Raw genomic sequence first — 23,518 nt, 5'->3', positions numbered from 1 at the left:
TCCGCCTCCCGCCCAGGGAGAGCGGCGTTGCCATGGCGAAGCCGCTCCCGGCGCGGTACGCCCGTGAGAGGGACGGGAGGCTGGCGGGGGTGCCCGGCGTGGCCACGGCCTGCCCGGGGCACCGGCCGCAGCTCTACCGCTGGCGGCGCCTCACGGCCGGGGCCAGGCCGAAGGTAACGGGGCCTGACGGGCGGCGGGACGGGGCGGGACGGAGACCGCTAGGGGGCGCCCTGCAGCAGCGCGCTGTCCAATCAGGGCGCGGCCTCTCGGGTGAGGGGCCGCGCGCCGCCGCCACGCCCCTCGCCACAGGCTCAAATGGCGGCGGGGAGAGGGCCGGGGGTGCTGCGCGGGCTGTGTCGCGGTCGGGGCGGCCCCGCGGGATCCCGGTCGCTTTTATGAGTGGGGTCGGGAAAGAGGTTTCCCGGGGCTGCGGGAGAGAGGCGGCCGTTTGACTCGCCAGCCGTTGGGAAGTCCGCGCTGCACGCTGGAGTGGATGGCGCTGAGGTCGGCGGCGTTAAACTGCGGCTCAAAAAAAACAGAGACAGGTGGTCGCAACGCTGTCGTTATTATTTTTTTTTTTAAAAAAATATCTTATTTCCAGCCAAGGTTTAACTCTGATAACTTGGAACACTGGATCAAGGTGAAGTAACTTGCCCAGTAACTCACTCAAGAGTAAGGTACCTTGTTGCTGTGCGTAAAACTCACAGGTCACGCACAAAACTTGCTGTTGAGCAGTACTGCGGGTTGTATGTATGGGCAAGTATTACAAGAGATTTACCCCAAAGCACCATCTGCCTCTACAAACACCTGAGATCAAGGAAAATGAATTCTGGGGTGAGCTTCCCTTTGTTTTGCTTCCTTGGGCACCCCCATGCTCCCACCCTCGGCCTGCTTCTTATGGCAGGTAGGAGGGTGCACCTGCCTCCTCATGCAGCCTCCTAGGCCTCCTGGCAGCAGCTTGCTCTGGTTGCCCCAGCACAAAGGGAAGAAGTCCTGCAGAAATGCGGGCTGTCGGGGGTACGGGTGTTACATGTGAAAACACAGTGACACGCCAGGACCATTTACACCTCGGAGAGGTGAATATGGGATGGAAAGTCACTCAGACTATTTACACAGCGGACAGCCTGGTTATGACAAAATGCTGATACCACATTTCATAGTTGGTGGTTGCTGGGGACTAGCCCAGCAACTCTCCATCCAGCCCCCTGGGGCTGGGTGTTTGCATTCTCCCTACATGTTCTCTAATCACTATGATTGGCATTAATTGCCAAATGAATGCTTATTACTTAATGATTGCTAAGTCCAATTTGTCTAGTCAATCGAACAGTCGGAGAAACATGTTTCAAAATAAATCTATTTCTTAAAACAGCCATGCTGTCTTGTGTTACATTCCCACTGATGTTTGCTCTCTCTGGAGGAGAACCTGGATAGAGGAAGTTTGAAAATTAATATCCAGCAATCCTTAAAAATTTTTCCTTTCTTTAATTTAAAGAAAGCGGACCAAGCCTCTGAGTATGCTGTCTCTGAAGCTTTTTCCCTTCAAAAGTCAAGGTATCCACTGGGGCCTTGTGGTCCTGTGACAAGTTTGGAAACTGTGGAACAGCTGCAAGATCATGATGAGGCCCGTGAGGAAGGTGAGCTGAAATACTGCTTGCCACAAGCTGCCTAAAATGAACTGTTCTTGATCCAGCATTGTGGTTCTGGTCTGAACAGGCTCTTGCAAAGCTTGAGACTGTAAGAAACAGTTCATCGTAAGATGTCTTTCATCTAATGGAGAAAGGCATAAGAAGAATCAACTGCTGGAGTTCAAGATAGATCCTAATTAGCATACCTAAGAGAAGGATAAACTCTGTCTCCTGGAGATTTCAGGTCGATACGAACATGAATACTGCCCTTGAAGACACACTGTATGGTCAAATACAAGTTAGTGGGCTACAGGAAACTGGATGAAATTACCTGATGTATTTTTGATAGCGGGCCAGATGTGAAAATGGAGTTGCTCTATGTAACTTTCACATCTATGAATAATTGTGTGGTTTTGCTTTGACTCCCATGCAAAATTTTCCTCACTAATTAGCTAACTAAATATTCCCTTTGTAATGCCTGCAGCCACAAGTGCTTCCTGAAATTTGAAAATAAAACTGCGGTAGATTTAAAAAAAGAGAGGGAAATTATCTCCCATCAGTGCTAGAAGTACATCTGCAGTGTAAAAAGCTGATAAGAGACAGGATTTTAAAAACTGAGTTAACCGTTCTTTTAAGACTCAGAAGTGAGCTTTACAGAATAGAATGAAGACATGTCTCAAGACCATCCACTTCAATACAGGAAGTCAGCTTTTTCACTTGTAATCATCAAGGGTTCAACTGATAGCACAGAATACACCTATCTGCTTACAGTGCACTGTCTGAATGCATTATACAGCACACTGGCTCAAAAGAAGCTGTCTTCGCAATTGGTGGAAAAGTTGCTTGCTTTCCTCATGGTTCTTTATTATTTTTGTTTGCCCTTCCCTGCTAGGGTTTTCCTTTTTATAGCTACCAATCTCTCAGGATTGTTCCTAGCTCAACTAAAAGCCTTTTATCTGGAATCCATTATTAGAATACTTAATGGTATTAACTACACATAGTCCACTTTGCAAAGAAAGGTATCGATAATGGAAGTGCCAGAACTCTTTTATTCCAGTTACGAGGAGCTCAGGTTTCCCACTCAAAAAAGTAACCCTTCCCCAAGTGATAAGCTCTTTTTCTCTCTTCTTTCTGCTATCGGATATATTTCCTTGTTCCTGAGCTGGCCCGAGAGATTATGAAAGAGAACAAAAGTAATTTGAAGGACAATAAACATTACATTTGTGTTTTCTTCAAAAAACCCACCCCTTTTTAAGGAAGTTTTTAAAAGGCTTTATTGCCTTAGAAGTACCAGGACTCAATGGGAGCATCTACAGTTTGTGTTAGAACAAGAGATTTGGAGCAGCTGCTTCCTCCTGTCTATCAGCTGTGTGCCTTTACAGGGGATGACTTGCACTACAGTGGCTGCTGAGATCCCTGCTCTTTGCCCATCCTCACTGCACGGATGGCTCAGCTTCTCGTCGGGCTGCTCCTGATGCCTTGCAGTTTACAGCCCTGCATTCTGCTTCAGGAACAGCTTGGCCATCCGTGCAGCAAGGCCAGGTGGTTTGTTGAGGCAGCAGCCATGTTAGCTGTCCTTGTTTTTTAGTAGGAACTCTGAAACAAAGGAATTTTTCCACAGAAGAGTGGAGATGCAAATAAAAGTTCACAGAAGGACTTTATACCCAGTTGTTCACTAGGCATTTGAGCTCACTGAGGAGTACCAAATTCATCACAGGTGCATTCCTGTAGTTCCAGACTTAATTCTGAGTACAGGTAGTCCCTGGTGAAGCTTGCCACCTGACAGATTTGTAATCTAGACTCACCAGTTGTTCCTGGAGCTGTGGTTCTTGCAAAGGTTAACCTGTACACATGAAGCAAACATTTGTCCAAACAGTAGTTCTTTTTGTATTTAACATATGACATCCGTGGCTGTACAGGTGGAAAATACCTAAGGGTCTGCAAGTGCAATGGTAAAACATATGAAAGCTATTGGAGTTACGAATTACCTCATGTGAATTCCATCTCCTTGATAAATGCTATAATAATCACACAAGTGATCTAAATGTCCACAGAATCTTGTAGGAAAAATGAGGTGGAGAAGAACTTATTTGTGACCTATGTGACAGGGAAAAAGTTTGCCACCTTTTCTTCCTGTTCTTTTATAGATCAAGAAGATGAGAACAGAACTATTAGCATTATTCCATTTTCTGTTGCAGATCAGCTTACAGTCATTTTAGACAGCCTTCCCAGCATGTGATATAACTATCCCAGAGACAGAGTCTTGCTAGTTTATACTTACCCATATATTTTTTAAGCAAGTGAAGTCATCAGTCTCTTTCCTCATGATAGCCCAAGAGCTGCTCAGTAACTGGATAAAGTCCAAACTGCAGCGGGAGCTGAGCGATGGAGAAGATGAGGTTGACACTGTCCTCGTGGAAAAGCCTTCTGCAGTCCCTCTGAAGTATGAGCGGTTCGATGGTGAGAGCACAACAAAGCAGCTCCTGGCTTCCTTTCTGAAGATGTGCTGGGGAAGGGAGCCAGGCCTCATGTTTTGTCAGACTGAGAGGTAAAAGTTGCTTTGAGGCCACGGTAGTGGGCTCAGTAGAAACAAGATTAGAGGTGATGATTTTTCTCCCCCAGCTCTTACAGCAGCTTGCTGTAGGGCTGCACAAATGCACCTCATAAACATTCAATGTCTCTTGTATAAAAGAGAAATTTTATTTCTTTTGTGTATGGGTATTTGTGATGCCTGTCAAATTTATACAGCTGTTCGAGATGCTCAGAGGCAAGGCAGTAAAAAATGGACGAAATGTTATTACTGCTCTAGTGTGTTCAATGTGAGACTGATTAAGACTCTTTGGGGATAAATAGAGTGCAGTCAGTGTGTCCACTTTCATCAGAAACGCATTCACAGTCTGGGAAAGTGATCCTTTTAATTACGTTAGGCTTTGTGATCTGAGACAGAGGGGCTTATTCATTTCAGACTAGCCTGAGATAATCTAAATTCCTCATTTCAGACTTGTGCAGCTATCTGGAACATGAACTGGAAAGTTCTTCTGTCCAAGAATACCTACAGCATCTTTTGCAGAGTGAAGTCGTGAACTGTGGGGTAGCGGAAGACCTTAGACTTGAAGACATCAAGGAAAAACAAAAACTTGTAGATCCACGAATAATCATGGAGCTCAGACACAAGCAGGTGAGCAGGCAAGGCAGCACAGTTAAAAGGAATAAGATGGAGGATTATAGGATTAGAGTGAATGCTCAGTGATACTTCCCCAGTATTCTCTCACAACCTGCAATAATCTCTGACTTGCAGGCAAATACCCCAGGATACTCTTCCACAGTTTATCTGAAATGTTACTGTGTTGCTGCATGGACATTAGCCATTCACAGTAGCTTGCACAGTCAACTTTCACTACATCTGTTCAAGTTTTCCCCCCCCTTTCCAAAGACTGACAGGAAAAGCCACCATGGCAGTCAGGTCTGAGTTTGCTCCCATCAAGTAACATCTCACTCTCTTGCATGGAGTTTTTTTGCTGGTCTGAGAGCAGAATGAGTGCAGTCAGTGCCAGCCACAGATAGGGTTGCTTGCTTCATGTGCAACGTGGATTGTGACTCACCCTGTCAGTGTACAATGAACCTCAAATTCTTCAGCCTTTGGCATCTGCTTTGATTTTTGCTGATCCCTCCCTCCCAGGTGAAAGAAAACCGAATGAGGCGTCAGAAGGCATTAGAGCTTCAGAGACAAGAAAAGTCCCTGAAGAAATCAGTTCTGTCTGAGGCCAAGCTCCAAGCCCAGGAGGAGGACAGAAGGAAGGCCCTGAAGGCCAAGAAGGAGGAGGAGGAAATCCACAGGGAAATGGTGAAGCTGCGAAAAGAAATGGCTGAGAAGAGGCATACCATGGCAAAAGCATGGAGAATGTAAGAGGGAGAGGGGGGCATGGAAAGAACTGTATGAACACTTCTCTTATCAGCTCCATTTGCTAAATGTAAGAGGAGAGGTGGTCCCAAAGGAAACATCTGCTATTCCTCTGTCTCCAAGCTCTCCCAAAACCTTTTATTCCTTTGTTACCAATGTCAATGGCAGAGTTTATCATTAGTGGGAGGTTGGGCTAAAGATACTGTTAGCCTCCCCTCAGCCATTACCAGTAAGTAGACTGGATCACAAAGTAGGAGGGTGTTCGCACTATCGTGCATTCTCTCCATCAACCCTGTGGCCACATCCAGCCTTGTTAGCATCTAACACAGCATGAAAGCCAGTACACACACACAAAAAAAAAGAAGAATAGTCTATGTTGAAAGTCTAGCACTTAAAATACTTCCTCTGCTCATAATAAAGTGCGTTCTTGGCTGGGAATTCTGCAGAGACATAATTTTTGCTTCTGCTGAGCTTGGATTGTCACAGAGATGTGACTTGTAGGGATGCCACTTAGGCAGCCCTGAGATCCTAAATCTTCTCATGCAAGTGCTTTACTGAAATCTTACTATTTTCTTCTACCTGCTATATTTTGGAAATGGTCCAGACTGTTTAATCTCTGGGACCCCAAACCATGACAGAGGCTGTTTTCTAAGAAGGCCAAGGTAAATAATCAGCAACTTTCTAAGCTGTAGAGGTGAATCTCTTAGGATTGGCCAAAAAGAGAGTGAAATCTGTGCTATAGTACTTTCCTCATTGTATTAGATCTGTGGGTTTGTTCACTTTCCAGGGAGGGGAAGAGACAAGAAGAAAGTCAGAAGCTGTCAATGCAGGAGGTATCTATTACTGCATCACCGCCCCTGGTCCTGAAGGAAGAACAGCAAGGAGAAGAAAAACAGAGAAGGGCTCAGGAGCTGCTGCGCAGGATTCACACCAATAAGCAGAGAGTGAGCATCACGCTTCTTTATCTGAGACTCTCAGCTACCTGCCCTCAGCTACTTTTGCAAAACAGAAGTAAAAAGCGCTAGTTATCAGAATTTTTTACTTCTTCCAAGCCCTGCTCCTGATACCAGGAAAGTAGAAAAGCAGGGCAAAAAGTATCTTGTAAGACTAGGAGCAAGAAATCCTGAGCTTCCATCCCCAGTATGTCTGTGCCCCAAGTGTACTTAGTGGGAGGTTTCACTTAGAGTTGTGGAAAAGATGTGGCTCCCAGGACAGTTGCAAATATAAAATCTTTTGCAATTGAGAAACAGGCAGATGAACAGAGGCAGCAGCGGAGCGGGATTTGTTTTCCCTTGAGGAAGGAAGTAAAAGGGGGGAAGTGGCACAAAAGGGCTCGAGAAGACCTTATTGTGTGTATGGGAAGATATTTTAAAGATTACCTTGCAGACCCTGGTGCAGGAGCAGGGAGAGGGAAGAGAAGTGCTGAGGCCTGGGATGAATTTTTAGCTGGGTCTCCAAGAGTTGAAGTATGCCAGTACATCCACGGTAACAGGTTCCTCAAGGATCGACTCCCACTGGGTGCAGTAGGATATTCTGTGATACTGCAACAGGTCTTTTGAGGCAAACGTAAAGACTTTAATAATTCCTAGCAGGAACCTATTTCTTTTACCTTCATTATTGTGATACCGTGGCCAGCTCTGGGTTAAACACATAGTTGTATCAAATACGTGCAATTAAAGAGTGATCTTTTTGTACTGAATAATTTTATATGGGCAGCCTCAGCAAAAGGAATAAATTTCCCTGAGTGCAGGTGTGAATGCCATCTATCATGTAATGTTTTTAATTAATAGAGCAGTCATCATCATTAATGTCTACTTATCTACCTCTAGAATTTTTTTAGTAGAAAAATCCCATAGTTTTTATGGTGATTCTCCCTGTGGCTCACTTCATCTCCCTGTCTGCTGGATTTGAGCTTGGCTACTGTTTAGCAGTACACAACCTCTCTGCAGCACAGTCTAAGCTATGAAGATAAGCTTGCATGAAACCACAGAACAATTTAGGGCTGGCATAATGTGAGAAGCCACGGCTTAGCTGAGCTAAGCAATAGTGACACTTTGATTATTTTCCTAAAGCAGAAAGAAATAGCTAATGCACTGACATTTTGTCCTTTTTCTAAGTCTCCATTTGGAGATTTCAGTGAGTGAGAGGAATGCAATTAAAACAAGGCATTGTGACAAAAGGGGAACAGCTGAGTCCTGTGAGTTGACCCACTCGGCAGATCAAAATGAACAGTGTCTGCAGCGACAGGACTAGAATTATGGGGTAGATTAGATAGCAAATTGCTGTTCTGTACAACGTAAATCACTCCCAGAGGCAGTGAGTCTAATTACACAATAGGGGAAAGGTTTGGCTTCCTACTGGAACAAGGGTGAGCTTAGGTCGTGTCATAAATTCACACTAGGAAGTATCTTGACTTTTGTCTAATTTACAAAAAACACCAAACAAGTGGTCCACGGAGGTATTTGTGAACTGTTCTCCACAGAAGCGTTCTTACCTGTAGCATCTTAGATGTTTTCTAGATTTTGAAACATCTTTCCTGCCTCCAGAAATTCTACATTCCTCACCCATTTTATTCCTTTACACTTGGTGAACTAAGCATGTTTCACTCAAAAGCAGAGCCCCGTGATGTTATCTTTCTAGTCCCTTTCTGCTTTGTATAGAAGACCTGCACGTGCTCTGCATTTTTTTTTTTTTTACCCTCAAGGTAATTGTTGAAAGTGGGGATTCGAAAAAGAATCTCAAAATGGAAAGTCAGATAAGGGGAAGGGTGGAGAGGACCAGCATTTGTGTGACGGGCTGTGTCTTGCTCATTGGTTTTCTGAAACTCTCCCATGCAGTGCATGCAACGACATTTCTCTGCCTGGCTGAAAGTCATTCTGGAGCACAGAATTAAAATGGGAAAAGCCAGAGCCCTTGCTGACTGGAAATGCCAACTGAAGGCCCTGCGAGCCTGGAGAAACTATACTTGGGACCAAAAAGTTGAGCAGAAGATACAGCAACTGGAAGTTCATCTCCAAGATCAAAACAGGTAGTGACCCTACACTGTGGAATTCCTCCTACTGCAGCAGTACTTGGGCAGTGCAGTCATCAGGGACTGTAAAAGGGGCTTGCCAGTTAGCCAGCAGGAGGAAAACAGTAGCTTTTTGAGAAAATTGCTATATTGCCTGCAATCTGCCAGAGGCATTGTGGCACAGATGAAAAGGAAGACAGAGATAAACAAGAGCTTTAGGACTTTCCAACAAGCCTGCGTCTCATTCTCTCTAGATATCTCACCCTGGCTTGCTCTGGACCCCAGAGAATATGAGGTGCCATATTTATTCCTGATTAATATAGTTATTTCCTATTTCAGTAGTAGTATAGCAGAGATCGTTTTGGCCAGTGTCTTTCATTGAGGAGGCTGTTGGATGAGTTCCCTATCAGCCAGAGAAAATTTTGCTCTTGCAGGTGTCTGGCAGGCTGTGTGGTGAGGCACTGCAGCTTCCCCCTATGCAGCTGGCAAGGAAACAGGGTACCTCTTTTGCACCTATCCTACAGCCCAAGGATGACACAGGAAATTGCAAAATGTGAACTAGGGAAACTTCAAAATAACGGGCATCCTTTCTGCCCTCCCACTCCTCCTTGGAGAAACCCTGGACAGCTTTGGAGGGCCTTCAGAGTTAAGTGACAGAAAGACTCGGGAAGTTACGGGGCCTCGTGCCATGGCCTGGACTGCTGTACTTGATGCAATTGTTTTAGGCAGGCCTGGGCAGAAGCCTCACTCCTGTCATAACACAAGTGCTTTCTCATTCAGGAAAAAACAACTGTCTGTGGAGCATAACCAGCGACGGCTTTTGCGCTGCTGCTTTCTGGCATGGCAGCGCTGGAGCCAAGCAGAGACAGAAAAGCGAGAGCTGCAGATCAAGAGGGAGGAGACGAAGAGAAAGATGGCACAGCTGCTGGAGGCAGTGTCACTGGGGAAGAGTGGTCTGGACAGGCCACTGGAGGTTAACAAGCCTGGGACAGCACCTGTAAACCATCATCAAGATTTGCAGCAAGATCAGGTAAATCCTTCCCTTGTAGTCTATCGATCCCATGTCATCTATTGGCATCTCAGTACTCCTACAAAGCACTTTGTTTGTGCAATCTGAAATAAAAGAGTACATTGTCCCAGAGTAAGGCTCCTTTCACAGGGTGACCCCCAAATACCTGCCTGCAGCTGTTCGGGAGAGAAGTCTTTAAAAATAAGAGGCAAACATGAAGGACAATGGATGAGTTTTAAAAATAATCTCTAATGCTGCCAGAGAACAACCCTTCATGTACTGTGAGTCGCAATGAGTGTCCCACCCCCAGATCACTTTTGCTGAGAGATTAGTTACATCTTTGATGCCTGCTCAGACTTAAAAAGAATAACACTTGACTGCATGACAAGGGATCTTGTCATGCCAGTGCAGCTTTCTGGCTTTTAAGCATGGAGGGAAAAAGTTGTCACTGGCTGTTTCAGGATAATGCGCATCACAAGGAGGTAGGAGAGGAGAATCAGAGGTTGCTTCCTTAAATTGTCATTTGTCAGGTCAGAGCCTGCCCTTCCTTTCTGTCTATAAAACCTGTACCACAGCAGTATCCTGATCCTAGCACGAGAGCTAACACAGACATATTACAGGTCAAGCTTTTCGTTTGCTTAAATGTCAGCAAAAATTGATTTTCCCACATTGCTTATATCACCCTAGTAGGCCCATATTTTTCTTCTGATGCACTGGTAAAATTTGTGCTGGAAGGATGGGACTGAATTTGGGGTTTGACCTAGGAATCAGAAAGCAGACCTTACATCTAATGCCTCTTCAGAGAAAGACCATGTGTCAGAAAAGGCACAGCCTCATTCCCCACTGTGCACCAGTTTCATGGTAATATTTATCAAAGCTGGAGAAGAGGTACAAAGAAGCAGCACCTTGTAGACTTCTCTTCCATTTGAAAAGGAACTGTCCAGTAGATCAGCTGTGTAGATCACTTCAACAACTATTTTTTCCTTTACTCTCAATCTGAGTGCTGAGTGGGGACAACACAGTCCAAAAGGGAGTGTGCTTATCCCTGAGAGATGAGCTAACCCCTGAGAAATGAGCTGTCCTGAGCTGTGCTCCCTAACAAAATAGTCAGGATATATTCCTGCCAGAGCTCTTGCCTGATCGGGATTTCTTCCTCCCAGTGAAGTGGCACACAGCTCCTTAACAGTTCTTTCCCACAGCCTCCCATTTTGTGCATAACAGGGCCCCTCTGCCCTGGCTAGGAACTGGATAAAGATTGCATAGCTGAGATTGCCCTATATCTCGGACATCTCACTAGATTTGCATTAAAGAAACACTTACTATGTAGAAAGGGCAGAAGAGTGCTTGGTTTTAATCAATGCCAAATTTTTCTTTTTTTTTTTTTTTTTCCCTAGCCAACCAAAACTTGCCTTATACAGAAAGAACCTGACCAGACCAGAGACCACTCTTGTTGGGATGCTGCTCACACATCTCATTCCTACAGAAAACTCAAATTTGCCTGGGAGATTACTGTAAAACGTACAGCCCTGAGTGCCCAGGATGAGGTTGTGTACAGGAATCAAATAGTCTCTCTCCCCCAGCAGTTTCAGGCACCTGGTCCAAAGACAGCTCCTGCTTATGGTAGCCATTTTGAGCACCGTCATGCCTTCCAGCAACGTCTGATTGAGGAGCAGAGGCAGCAGCTTCAGAAACAGCGAGAGCTGATCCTTGAACTGCAGGAAAATCAGAGGCTGAGCAGAGCTAAAGAAGAGTCAGCACAAGCCACGGCTGCAACCCAGCCTCTTAACAACTCTGCTTCACAAACCAGGGAGGAAAAACTGAAGAGGGAAAAACAATCCAGATGCAAGAATACAACCCATTTGAGGTATATGCCTTCGATAAAGCAGGCTCAATTAGTCAGTATGTGTCATTCCTACTCAAGTTGAGCCAGAATTTGCCAGGCACACTTCAGTCATGCTAGCGCTATCTGCTCTTCCTCTCACCTGTGACTTAGCCTCAAGGGTGGTATCAGGCTGGCTACAATTCTCCATCCTTCTCCCTTTTTGCAATGGCTCAACGCCATGTGATCCATACAGGATCCACTTAGAAACAGCAACACCAGTGTCACACATAGTAGCAGCAGGGATTTATTTAGTTAGAAAAAAAGAGAGCATCATCCTCAGTATTTCAGAACATGCAGCAGTCCTGGGTACTCAGCTCCTTTGCAAGGATGCATCATTAATCCCATTTCAAGCGGAAGAAAGGTGTATCAGGGATTCAGAATGAAAAGGCAGCACAATGTAGAATAGAAACTACAAGGCCTGTTTCTCAACCATAGGTGGTAGGTATGAGATGTCATTTGACCACATTCATTGATGAATTTCTTTACTCTTTCCTTTCATAGTCCACCTGTTTCTCATGGGCCAGAAAACAAAAGCGCAGCGATGCAAGGCAGGAGGCCCTCCAGCCAGCTGACCTCAGCTCATCCCATACTGAAAGGTACTGTTCTAGATAGCAAAAACTATTCCAGACCACTTTTCTCAACAGCTTGTCTGGAAACTTCTCTTTCTTCACCTCAGCCTTGCTGGTGGATGACAATATGCAAGTAAAACTCAGCTTTCTTTCCCAGCCTGACCAGTGCTGTGAAAGGGTGAGCTGTTTCTGTGCCCAAGTCAGGCATCTGTAAAACCTGGGCCACTGCAAGCCCCTCAGGTCCATGCTTAGTACACTGTAGTAGCAGTTACTCCTAATGCTTGTGATTGTTTCTGGTGTGACAAGACTCAGAGAGAGAAGCTCTACAGGGTTTTCTGCTGTTGGTCTTATTCCCTTCATTGCGCATCCAAGTAACACTTAAACTGACCAGTCATTTTCACCTACCTTTGACAGAAGTATTGAGGTTTCAAAGGGAATTAAGTGCCTACCCACGGTTTTGTGAGACAACAGTAGCTAGGCTGGGAAAGGAGCTGCAGAGCCCAGCCCTCTGTGAGATATCTCCCCCTCTCTGGGGAACTGCACATACACTGGAACAGCATATGGAACAGCACATACATGTTGAACATGCAGCACAGCCTTTTAATGCAGTAAATTAAGATCAGGTTCTGTTGTATGCCTATGTCATGTTCTTGCATATCAACTGGGCGGTCATCACAGTCTGCATGAAAGGTTGTCTGGAGTATGATCATTGTGATGTTTACCAGTTTGGGGATCACCAGAGCTTTTTGGCCATGATAGCTGGGCATTAATAGTTGCCTTTCATTAACTGACAGTGTTCAGCTCCAATGCTACCTACTCCAAGCTATCACTCACTCTGATTTGCCTGAACTCTGTACACCTTAGAGAGAGTAAGCATCTTTTCAGAGCACTCAAGTGCTTTTTGTTTGAAGATCCCAAAAAAATTCAGTGAATAAGTTATCACTGGATGATTTTCCCTTGGCAGAGAATCCTGGGACAGCTGAGAGGAGAAAAGAATCTAAGGAAACCTATTGTGAACAAAACACTTAAATACCCCCCCAGTTATCAATTGCTTCAACCTGTGCTTCATTTGTGACTCCAGAAGAAGGAAGCACAGGTTCTCGACTCCACTGCATGTTCTGTGTGGTCACGTCAGTAACGTAACACCTTTGCCGATAGCCAGCAAGATCACGCATTGCAATTTGTCTCCCAAAAGAAGCATTAAGCAGTAGCTTCTCATTAGTGGGACCAAGTACCTGTGTGTCACTGTGGCAGGGATGCTTTCTATCATGAAGTCACTTTTTAAATAAGCAGTTGGAGCTTATTGGAGACCTCATAGCAGTTGCTGCTGAATCAGGTGCCCTGAGCCTCAGCACTCAATCAGAGAAGACAGGGATAAAACCCCTGAATACAGCTCCTTTCATAACTGAGCCTCATGGCTGTGACTGTGAACCAAGGAGGGTGGAGTGAACCTAACTGGGGTAGTCCTGAGTAATCTCATAAATATTTATGAGTTCTTTGTTCATGACGCTGCCAGCCATAAGAGGCAGCAGAAAAAGCAAGTCCCTTTGTGCTGGCATTGCCAGGTCAATGGGGCCTGGCAGTAGAGTGGTCATCCTTGTTCACCAAACTTTTGCCATTATCCTATAGTGCATTTCCACTAAGCCTTACATCATCTGTTTCTGTAGCTATGGAGGAGAGAGCAACTCAGCGTGCAGAACGGAGAAGGAAACTAGAAGAAGCCAAACAACGAAGAGAAGAGGAAAAATTGGTAAGGCAGGTGGAAAATGAAATAAAGTCTCTTTCACACCATTCCAGTTACAAGAAATGCTGTTTTAAACCCAGAGTCAGGGACCAAGAAAAGGCCCTCTATCCAAAACAGGAGTTTCATAGTTGTGAGAAAGCAGATGTCCGGCACACATAAAAAGAAGTAGTTATTGCTGCATTTGCATATGGTGACAGCACTAGCTCTGCCATATCACAGGCAGACACTTCATGTTGATGCAGTTGCAATTCCAGAAGCAGCCTCCCTTACCACCCCTCCAACACTTCTTTCACACCTACCCCATGACAGTAACTTTTCCTTGTCGAGGATGGGAAGGGTGGAAGTGCGTGCAGAGATCCACTTGATTGGACCTGACAGTGGTGGGGTTCCCCTCCCCTGCCTTTTCTGTCTGGTCACATGCAGCTTGAGGATCTGTAGTCCCACCTAGTAAAAATCCTGCATCTTTCTAGCAAATCTCTACTGACAGATACTGACAATGTTTGTGTAGTTAATACACAAGTTCTGTGGTACACATCCGACAGAGGAGCCTTCTTAGCTTCAGGGCATTAAGCCCAAAACATTGATAGTAAGTTGCATTAGGGTTAGAAAGCTCAGAACTGGGGTCCTAAAACAACCAGGGTTTCTTCCTTCTCCAAGCAGGAGAGATGCATTTGTGTACACAGGAGGCTGAAATAAGCCTTTGAGAACATTTTAACTATAGACTAGACAGACAAGCATCAGGTTAGGTTTCCTCAGCTGCAGTTGCCACAATCATAGAGTTCAGGAAGCACAGTCATAGTAATCATGCATTATGGTTGGTGTAGGTTTTAGGCCTTTGATGCATACATCAAGAGCAAAAGATTGGTGAAATGAAAGCAGAGTGGGGTTTGCAATGGGAGTAGATAAACATTCAGAGAAGGATATTATGGCAAGTATGATCAGTACTGAAGTAAAGCAACTTCTTTGATCCTCAGTGTTTGGGGAAAGAAATGTTTGGGTACCTGTAAAGCTGCTTTGCATGTAGAAGTAAAACTTCAGAGCAGTCCCCAGGGATTCAGAACTGACTTCAGTGATCAGGTTATGAATAAATAACTTGATGTGTGGTTTAAATTTTTTAGGGGAAGAGTGGGCAAATACTATAACTTAGGGCAAAGAAAGAGATATATATATAGGTAGTACAAAGAACAGTCCCTCCTTCCTCTCCCTTCCACAGTTCATTGTCTGGCACAGATCATGTCTAGTATATGACAAGTCTGCTTCCTTCTGAAGTTTCAGGTGCTGGTCAATACTAGAGGAATACAGGGAAAGCTTAGAGGTCTGTGTTCTCTGAAAAGGTCACATGCACCAAATTATGTTTTACCTTCCTCCACTTTCTCCATTTCAAGGCCCAGCTGAAGGCTGAAGAGGAAGAACGACGGAGGAAGGAGGCTGAGGAAAAGGAAGCTCAGCAGGAAAAACGACGGGAGGAGAGAAGGCAGCAGAAGCTGGTGACCAAACACCTCACCTGTTTCCCACCCCTTTAGCAGGGAGAAGAAGAGCCATTACCCACTGGCACTCAGTCAGCAGCCAGAGTAATGTGAAATGGAGGTCTCCATTATTAGAGCAGAGATCCACAGCACAGCACCCGCTATATAGCCTCACCACCCTCCCCCTTTTTGGCAATGTTAGGGGAAGGGCTGTGGACTGAATGCACTATGAATTATATACTGTCTCTGTCTCATCAGCAGGACTAGAGGTCCCAGCTGGTGGACGTTCACTGCTGAGATATAGCTACATAAGCCCTCACAGTGGCAGCATCTTCAGCCTACTTTCAGACTGCTCCTTCCACTTATATTCCCCTCCAGCATGCACAATGATACCAGTCACAAACTCACAATTTAAAAGTAAACAAGCCTGACATATATGAAGGGCAACTTTCCAGCTGAAGAACAGAAGCATCCTCTCCTTGGAGCTAGCCTAGGAATAGCCCCACTTCATTATTGTTACTTGGAAATGAGCTGTCCCAATAACCCAAATAGCACATTTGAAATCCTACAGGAATTTGACCTATGACTACTGTTCTACTTGGATTGAGTGTTTTAGGATGTTTGACCTTCATCCCTGAGTCTCAGACAAAAGTAATATTGTACAGTTACATAACACCCACATCCCTCCCCTACTTTTTAGGCTAGATGAAGTGGTAGGGCTCATGCATAAACTCAATCATTTCTGGACATGTTTTCAATCTAGTTTTATAAACATAGAAAGCTGCCCTCCTCGAGCTCACCAAAGCACCCCTCCCCACATTGATGAAGGTCCATCAAAAGGAGGTTCCTGCTAGGTCAGCACTGCTGGTAGCCACAGATTATATGTTTGCTACAGTAACACCAATCTGCTGTGCTCAGAGAAGGCCATGTGCTGATACATGGCCCAAGGAAATGTCCAGAAATACCATCATCTTCCATGAGAATTTTCAAGACAGTTTGCTTTCTACCACAGGTTCTAGTACATGGGGTCCTGTCTGGTCTGCACTGCTAAAGATCATGCAGATCCCTATTTCCTGTCAGGTCAGGACCTCTAGCTCCAATATGACAATTTATTGTCATTGCTCTACGTTCTCTTCATCTGGAGTGAATTAAAACTAGTTCTCTTTGTATTGTAGAAAGAGCTGGAGAAGCAGAGGAGGCTGGAGAAAGAGCAGCAGCTCCAGAAAAAGGCCAGAGATCACTATGAGAAGGTCCTGCTGAGAAAGCTGGGAATGGTGCCATGGAAAAGGCTGAGGGAGCAAGCCAAGGAAAACCTGGTGGTAGGTGCTGAGGATAGAAGAAAGGACTGATGCCATGGGAGGAAGGGAAAAAGAATGGATGCAGCACTTAGCAGAAACCTTAATAGGCTCTTAAGCCAGGTAGAGATGGAAAAAGCAAAAATTCTCCCTGCACGCCGTGTCCTATATTAGTTCTTTAAATCAGCCCATCTGACAATAATCATGAAAGGTCATCAAAAACCCACAAGGGTGGCATCCTCATTTATAGCTGATTAAACAGGAACCAAAAGGACAGAGAAAGGAATGAATTTCAATCTAATGAGAAACCATCTTTTGTTAGTCTACACTTGTCTGCAGGACTAACTGCCACATGATTTGATGCCAGTAACACAGTGGGAGTTAGTTTAGTATGATACAGCCAAAAAAATAAATTGAAGTTATGTGACATGAGCCTGTCAGTTCACTTGCTCCACAGCAAAGCTAATCAGTAAGACACTGCCACGCCACTGTAGTTATAGCAGTTAACCCCAGCCCATCACTAGGGCTTTCCCTCTCTCTGGAGTTGCTGGTGCAGTGTTGGCTACTGCTACAGGTAGGACACCACAGGTGATAATCCAGCGATCTGTTCTAGCCTGGCTGTATCTTCAGTGTGGAATAGCAAGTGGTAGCTTCTGAGACCTTGGGACATAAATATTGCTAGTGAAATATTTCTGTACATGACTGAATTGGCATGCCTTACTGGGGTGGACTAATAACACTCAACCGTATCCTGAAGATTTATCCAGAGCCCAGGGCTAAGTTGGTAAGCTTCCCTTTAAGTCACTGGAACTGCAGCTACTTACAGTACTCGACCAAATGCACATAGGCCTCCAGCTGGGAAGGAGTAGAGGGATAGCACCTGCTCCATAAGTCCACCCTGCTGGTCAGTGTTATGGATGGGCTTGGACTAAACTCTTACAGGCCATGCCTCTGCTCCAGTCACAATAGGTTAAACCGAGCATCTAATTCAAAAGGGTATTCTCTAGAAGTGATGCAGCAGTGGCCTGATAGAGAGACTGGTCTTGTTCCTTGTGCTGACCCCTCTTTGTGGGAAACTATCCTGTAAGTTATTCCAGCTGTCAGACATCTGCATTTTGGGGGCCCCAAAAAGCTGAGGTGATTTTCTAGTGTACCCAGTTTTCTGTAGCTTTATGTTTATGTAGTCATTAGTCCAATTAACGAGCTGCTGTCTCTGCTGTCTTCACTCAGGTGGCACAAAGGCACCACTGCTTGGGCCTGCAGAGGAAATGTCTGATGACTTGGCTCCAGGACACCCAGGAAAGCCTCATGGAGAAGGTGTCTCAGGCTGAGGACTTCTATTCCCATACGTTACTGAGACGGGTCTTCAAGAACTGGCTAAAGGTTTGCCTGCACCACAGTGGAGAAACGATACCAAGCAAGCTAGCTGCTGCTGCGCTTTCCCGTCACCAAGTGCCACTTCACACACCTGCAGCCCAACATTTGCTGAGTTACATTGTCCCCATTCCAGCAACACCATTCCCTTCTTCAGAAACCTTCTTTCAGCTCTCACTCTCCATCATTCTCCTCCACCCAGGACAATCTCCTGCATACTGCTCCTCCACCTTCGCACTGTCTCATCCTGCTCCCTGCTGATTTTCCTTCACTCCTGTCCCCATTACCCTTCACTGCCACAGTCTCAGCACTGCTCTGTTTCTGCTTCTTGGGCTGGGGGTTGGGAGAAAGAAACCATTCTCACCTCTTTCTCTGTCCTCCTTCCCTAGTACAAGGATTATCTCTCCACTCTGGAGGAGAAAGCGAGTACCCTCCATGCAGCCTGCCTCATAAGGAAGTACTTCTGGGCATGGTTTGATGTGATCATGGAGGAAAAAAGTACTTTATGGGAGAAGCTGAAGATTGCTACTGAACACAGTAACAAGTAAGTGCATTCCCTTGCCAGCAGTTGTTTTTACTTGGGTTTAATATACCCTATAGATTATTTTAGAGACTACTTTTGACAGGTCAATTATCTGTTCCCCAAGAACATGTGAAACAGGTTCTTTATTGCTGGTATTTTGCTTCTGTGATATGCACAGACAACATCAGCAGAGGTTTATGGTAAGAATTTTCCATGCAGCCTGGAAAAATAAATTTAGTGGTACCCTTCACAGGACTTTTAAATCTGCTGAAAGAATACAGTGAAAGCAGCTAAGTAGCTGAAACTTTCTAAGCTGATTAGCAGATCTGGCCATGCAGCTTCTGCTAAAAGCTGCCTTAGGAAAATCTTTAAGTACAATTATAGCAAGCCAAATGATTATGCTGGAATTACACTGTATGGTTTTGTTCACAGCATATGATTTAGTTCACAAATCCAAAGTTGATCAACTAGAAACCTTACTTAAGCAATCTTTCGGTTTATGCCACCGTCAGCCTGACTTGGCAGTGAAAACTACAGCAGACAGTTTTACTGATCATGACTGGAGCTAGGTGTACCCAGTTCACTCATTGTCCCATAACTACATTAGCTATGCATTTTAACAGGAAGAAAAAACTATTGTCCAAGTTCAGCAGAAAACACAAGCATGTTCACCTACCTCACCATGAAAGCATGTCAGCTGCATGCAGTCATGGATAGGCTGCGCCTGTGCGTAGCACAAACAGGATCTGCAGCACCTTGGAGGAAGAATTAAATTAAATTAACCTCTTATGTGGTAGAGGAAACCTGTTCTGGCTTGCTGTGTCAGTAAGATCAGAACAGTGCATGATTTAACCCAACAAGCCAGCAAACTGGAGGCACCAGGGAAAATTCAGACCCAGGAAGAGACTGGATTCATCCTATATATGACCTCATATTAGGAGCATAATCACCTGTCATTCCTCATTACCTGTTCCCCCACTGACTGGCAAAAGGCAGCTCAGACTTTGACACAGCCAACTATTCTTTAGACAGGACTGGTGCGCCCTGTTGCCCATATGGGAACCCAGGGTAAGGCACCTTTGGTGGGGTGATTAAGATCAGGTCCGAATTGGAGCCCAGCTGCCTGCACTTCCAAGTGGTTGGTCTGGACCAAACCAACCTGCAATTTTCCTGAAGAAACTGCTTTCAGAGACCCTGTTTATTCTTCAGGAAACATCTTTCATCTTTGGAGTGCTAAGCAAACACCAGCTAATGAATCCTGTCAGAGGGAGGAGCAAAATTCTTGGGGGAGAGGACTAGAGAAGGGCAATGTGTTATTTTTCCCTGGCATGATTGACATATTAATGGAGTAGTCTGCATGCAGAGGTTTACCATGTCACAGCCCTGACTAGCAGCAGAAAGGACAAATCCCACAACTATTTTAGGGGAGTTCCCCCCTCAAATGGAAGTAAACTTTTGATTTATGTTATGCACACATCTGCATGTCATCACTTTGTTCTTTGTGTCCTCAATTTCTTTAAGGAGACTCATGCTGAATGCATTCAAGGCATGGAAGCAGTACCCATTACTGATGAAAAAGGAAAGAGAGAGAGAGGAAAGGAGAAACCAGCTACGCAGGAGAGTAGCTGAAATTCTCCCCAACTTCCAAACGTGACAGAAGAGAGTCAAAGATGACTGGAAGAGGAGACAAAAAGACTGATTCTGTTCAGTGCTATCTTCCTACTGACTGAAACAAATCCAAGGGGAAGTCCTGTCCAGTGCAAAGGGTCTTACAGCCAAAGGAAGCTCCCTGGGGTCACTGCTGTCGTAAACTAAGCATATATGGAAACTTAGCTGACGGTTTCACTTTGTACTTCAGGGGGTTATTCCCCACAAGGTCCTCATGTGAAGTCTCCATAGGGATGTCTTCACTGGTGGCAGAGAGGCTAGGTAACCAAAGCCTAGCACAGGGTGTGTTTCAGGCCAAGACCATTTCCACACACAGAGCTGCAGCACTGACATGAATCCTCTTCCATCACAGGAAGCACAGAACTGAACTGCATCTATTTTTCCTTAAGCAGTAACCTGGTGCTTTTCTGTTGCCAGTACCCTGTAGGGTGACACAGCTTGATCAGGCAGCAAACAGACCTGACTGTCAGCTGACCCCTAACCACTACTGCGAACTTGGCCACCCAGAGAACAGTTTCTAGCTAACTGTGCCAGGGAAGTCTGAATGGGAGGAGGAGAGGGAAGAGCTATTTATGCAAATCATATTTGCTAATGATCCAGATCACAGCATCACATATGGACAATCTAAAACCTGAATTCTTTTTCAAGGGACTGCCTAGTTCACAGCACTGGCCAGCTCACAAGCACAGTGCTTTGATTTTGGTGGCAAGCAGTGATTCCAAGTTTATGAGCCACCATCTTCTTGTCATTTAAACATTTTCCAAGCTGTTTAACTGCAGCATTTAACGATGTATTGTGCAAGCCTGTCTGGGCCTTTTCACTTGATCCAGCACTTCAAAAAACCTAAAAATCCAAGAAAAAAGCAGACTGTATTTTTACAGAAGTTAAAGCTGACATGATTAAAATGAAAGTTTCTTATCACTGTTCAACCTTTACCTGCAGCATAGTGCATATAGGGTAATGCCATAAGGTTCAGTATGTCTTGTCTTAGCAACAGCATAAGGCAGGAACCTGGAATCACTTCCCCCTCACAACAAGACAGGCAAAGTTCTCTCCAAAAGCATTTGGCAGTATAGGGAGCACTTGGGTAATGCCAGGAAGAAGAGTTTACTGTTTTTCCATTGTATCAGATAATTTTTAAAACCTGTATATGCACTGAAAGTTTCCAATAAACCCAAACCTGAAATGAACACAACTGAGTTGTCAGTGCAGATTGCGTCAGAAGCCGGCCAAGTGGCACTAGACAGAAGTCCAGGGTCAGGGACCTAGGCCAGCACTAAGCGCTGCCGATGAAGTGGTATAGGACAGGTCAGGTGCCCGAGCACAGCACCAGGCTCCAGAGCTTTAGCGCTGGGAATTTGTCCAAGCGGAGAGCTCACAGGGATGTGGTCAGAGAGCCTGCCTGCCCACACGAGCCAGGCTGTTGAGCAGACCCTCGGTGCAGGTCTGAAGACAACTGTCGCTCCCAGGCTACCTCCCGCAGCCATCCTCTACAACTCGAGAACATTCGCCATCTCCCAAAGGCTGATTACAGCCCTGACCACCAGCAGGTCAGATGAGCGCATTATCCAAGCGCAGGGAGCTGAAGGTGCCTGCGTGGAGTGTGGGCGAGTACAGACCATCTGGCTGCATTAAAAGGCAGATTGTGAGAGGAAGTGACAAACTGAGAGAGGGCTGAGTAACTTGTCTTGCGGGGAGAACAGGCACTGCGGAAGGGTAGAGTCTTTTGCAGAGGACTGAGCCAAAGAGACAGGGAGGAGCAGAGCTGGGGGCTGAGCTACCGAACTCATGCCCCAGTGCAGCGAGCAGCCACACTTGGTGCTAATAGCAGCAAGCTGCGGGAGCTCACAATCCACTTTCTTATAGTATGCTCTCCCCTTGGAAACCTCTCCCATGTAGTGCCTAACGAGCTCCTGAACACCTACCTCTGAACCAGCCCTTATGCTCCCATGTTACTGCTGGCCTTTTCCTAAGCTGACTTCCTCCTTTCCGGGGCTTGGCAACGAACACAGCAGGGAAAGTCTCCAGCCCACCCTCCATCTGGATTCACGGCATAAGGAAGACAGTGACCCAGAGGATGAAAGGTGAGGACATCCTTTCTCAGCTAGAGAGACAGTAGCATTACAGCCAGCCAGAGACAGGACACACTGCAGCTGTAAGGGAAGTAGCAGGAGTATGGAGCAGTAGAGTGGATGAGCCCACATGCAGCCTGGTCTTGACCGTAGCAACAGGCTGAGCAGACATTGCATCTATGTCTCTCACAGCTAAAAGGGTGCCCCAAACTACTGGCTACTCAGGGGTGCGCATCCAGTTTACTGAACTGCAGATTCTTTCCCCAGCAATGCCACACTTGCACATCTTGTCCTCGAGGCCCACAGCTCCCACTCACCTCAGTGCCCACTCACCATCCATGAAAATAATGCTGCTTATGTGGAGCATAACTCCCCACAAAGAACTTGAAAGTACAGTCAACACTTTTGAAACTGGCCTTTGTCTCCAATCCTCTCAGCTTCTAGGGTTTTCTTCTATTCTTAGTATCTTTGAAAAAGATTCTCCTGGTAAGATGCATTTTGGCTGCACAGTTCCAGCAGCGAGAAGCCAAAACACGATCCAGGAGAAGCTGTGCTTTGATGCCCCTTTGCCCTTGCCTACTGCTAATTCAATGCTAGCATGGAGCTGAAGCCTCAGCTGGATCCAGCTGAGGGATAGGGGTGATGTTCAGGGATCAGGCGCATTCATACTGAGAACATGGTCTGAATCAAAGGGGAGATGAGAAGCCCCTTGACTTTCCCATTCAATCCACAACTGGCTGAAACAACTCGTACGTCCTTGGCAGAAGCAAGGCTGTGCCCAATGATGCTGTTGAGAGACTGCACAGGACACCCCTAAAATCCCTGGCATGATGTTAGTGTTTTGCAAATTAAAGCTCCAGCAAACATTTCCCAGCAGGAGGGTGACACACAAGAGAGCTTGTTAGACCGAGGAAACAGCTTCAGCCTGCAGCTGTGCCACAGCATCCCTCCTGCTCCAGCACTTGGTTAGATGCAGATGTCAATGCCTTAATGCTGGTCATCAGCCCACACTCTCACAGCTTAGGCACACTCCTGCCTGTCAGCTCCTTGCTTTTCTTAGCAAGAGAGGGAGGTGGCTGCATAGCCAGACTTTCCTTCTCCTGCGCAGGGAGGGGGGCAGGATTTTCACTTTGGTGCAACAGCAAATGCAGAACCCTGAAGTAATTGCAAACTGCCCCTCTCCCTAACCCCGGCCCCTGCCAACACCTGCCCTCTCGAGTTCTTACATGCTTTCCCACAGAAATACCTTCTCCTCAGCAAATCCCTACACCAGTCTCTTCAAAGTCTCCCAGGCCCAGCTCAAAGTGGATTTGAAACAGACCCTGAAGTATTAAACAATTTCCTCTGCTCCCCCCAGGCAAACAAGACTGTAGCTGGGGA

General features: G+C 45.8%; 1 protein-coding gene across 1 annotated transcript; it reads left to right on the top strand.

The window, feature by feature from the left end:
• Window positions 1-21: 21 nt before the first annotated feature.
• CCDC191 (coiled-coil domain containing 191) lies at window positions 22-21,251 on the top strand. The gene is made up of 16 exons (XM_075034356.1): window positions 22-173; window positions 1,493-1,634; window positions 3,957-4,085; window positions 4,625-4,803; window positions 5,305-5,528; window positions 6,314-6,470; window positions 8,364-8,554; window positions 9,317-9,566; window positions 10,940-11,409; window positions 11,929-12,023; window positions 13,664-13,746; window positions 15,126-15,227; window positions 16,382-16,525; window positions 17,732-17,884; window positions 18,265-18,419; window positions 19,920-21,251. The coding sequence occupies exons 1-16, from the start codon at window positions 33-35 to the stop codon at window positions 20,050-20,052; spliced, it is 2,748 nt and encodes a 915-aa protein (XP_074890457.1). The 5' UTR covers window positions 22-32; the 3' UTR covers window positions 20,053-21,251.
• The last annotated feature ends 2,267 nt before the right edge of the window (window positions 21,252-23,518 follow it).

The sequence above is a fragment of the Buteo buteo genome, chromosome 8 (assembly GCF_964188355.1).
Source record: "Buteo buteo chromosome 8, bButBut1.hap1.1, whole genome shotgun sequence".
Classification (NCBI taxonomy): domain Eukaryota; kingdom Metazoa; phylum Chordata; class Aves; order Accipitriformes; family Accipitridae; genus Buteo; species Buteo buteo.
Note: the sequence above shows the minus strand (reverse complement) of the source record. Positions and strands in the feature narration are given on the sequence as shown.

Coding starts and splice junctions, on each gene's coding strand:
- CCDC191 (XM_075034356.1), top strand. CDS start 33: ATGGCGAAGCCGCTCCCGGCGCGGTACGCCCGTGAGAGGGACGGGAGG. Junction 6,471..8,363: donor TTCACACCAATAAGCAGAGA/GTGAGCATCACG, acceptor TCTCCCATGCAG/TGCATGCAACGACATTTCTC. Junction 9,567..10,939: donor AAGATTTGCAGCAAGATCAG/GTAAATCCTTCC, acceptor TTTTTTCCCTAG/CCAACCAAAACTTGCCTTAT.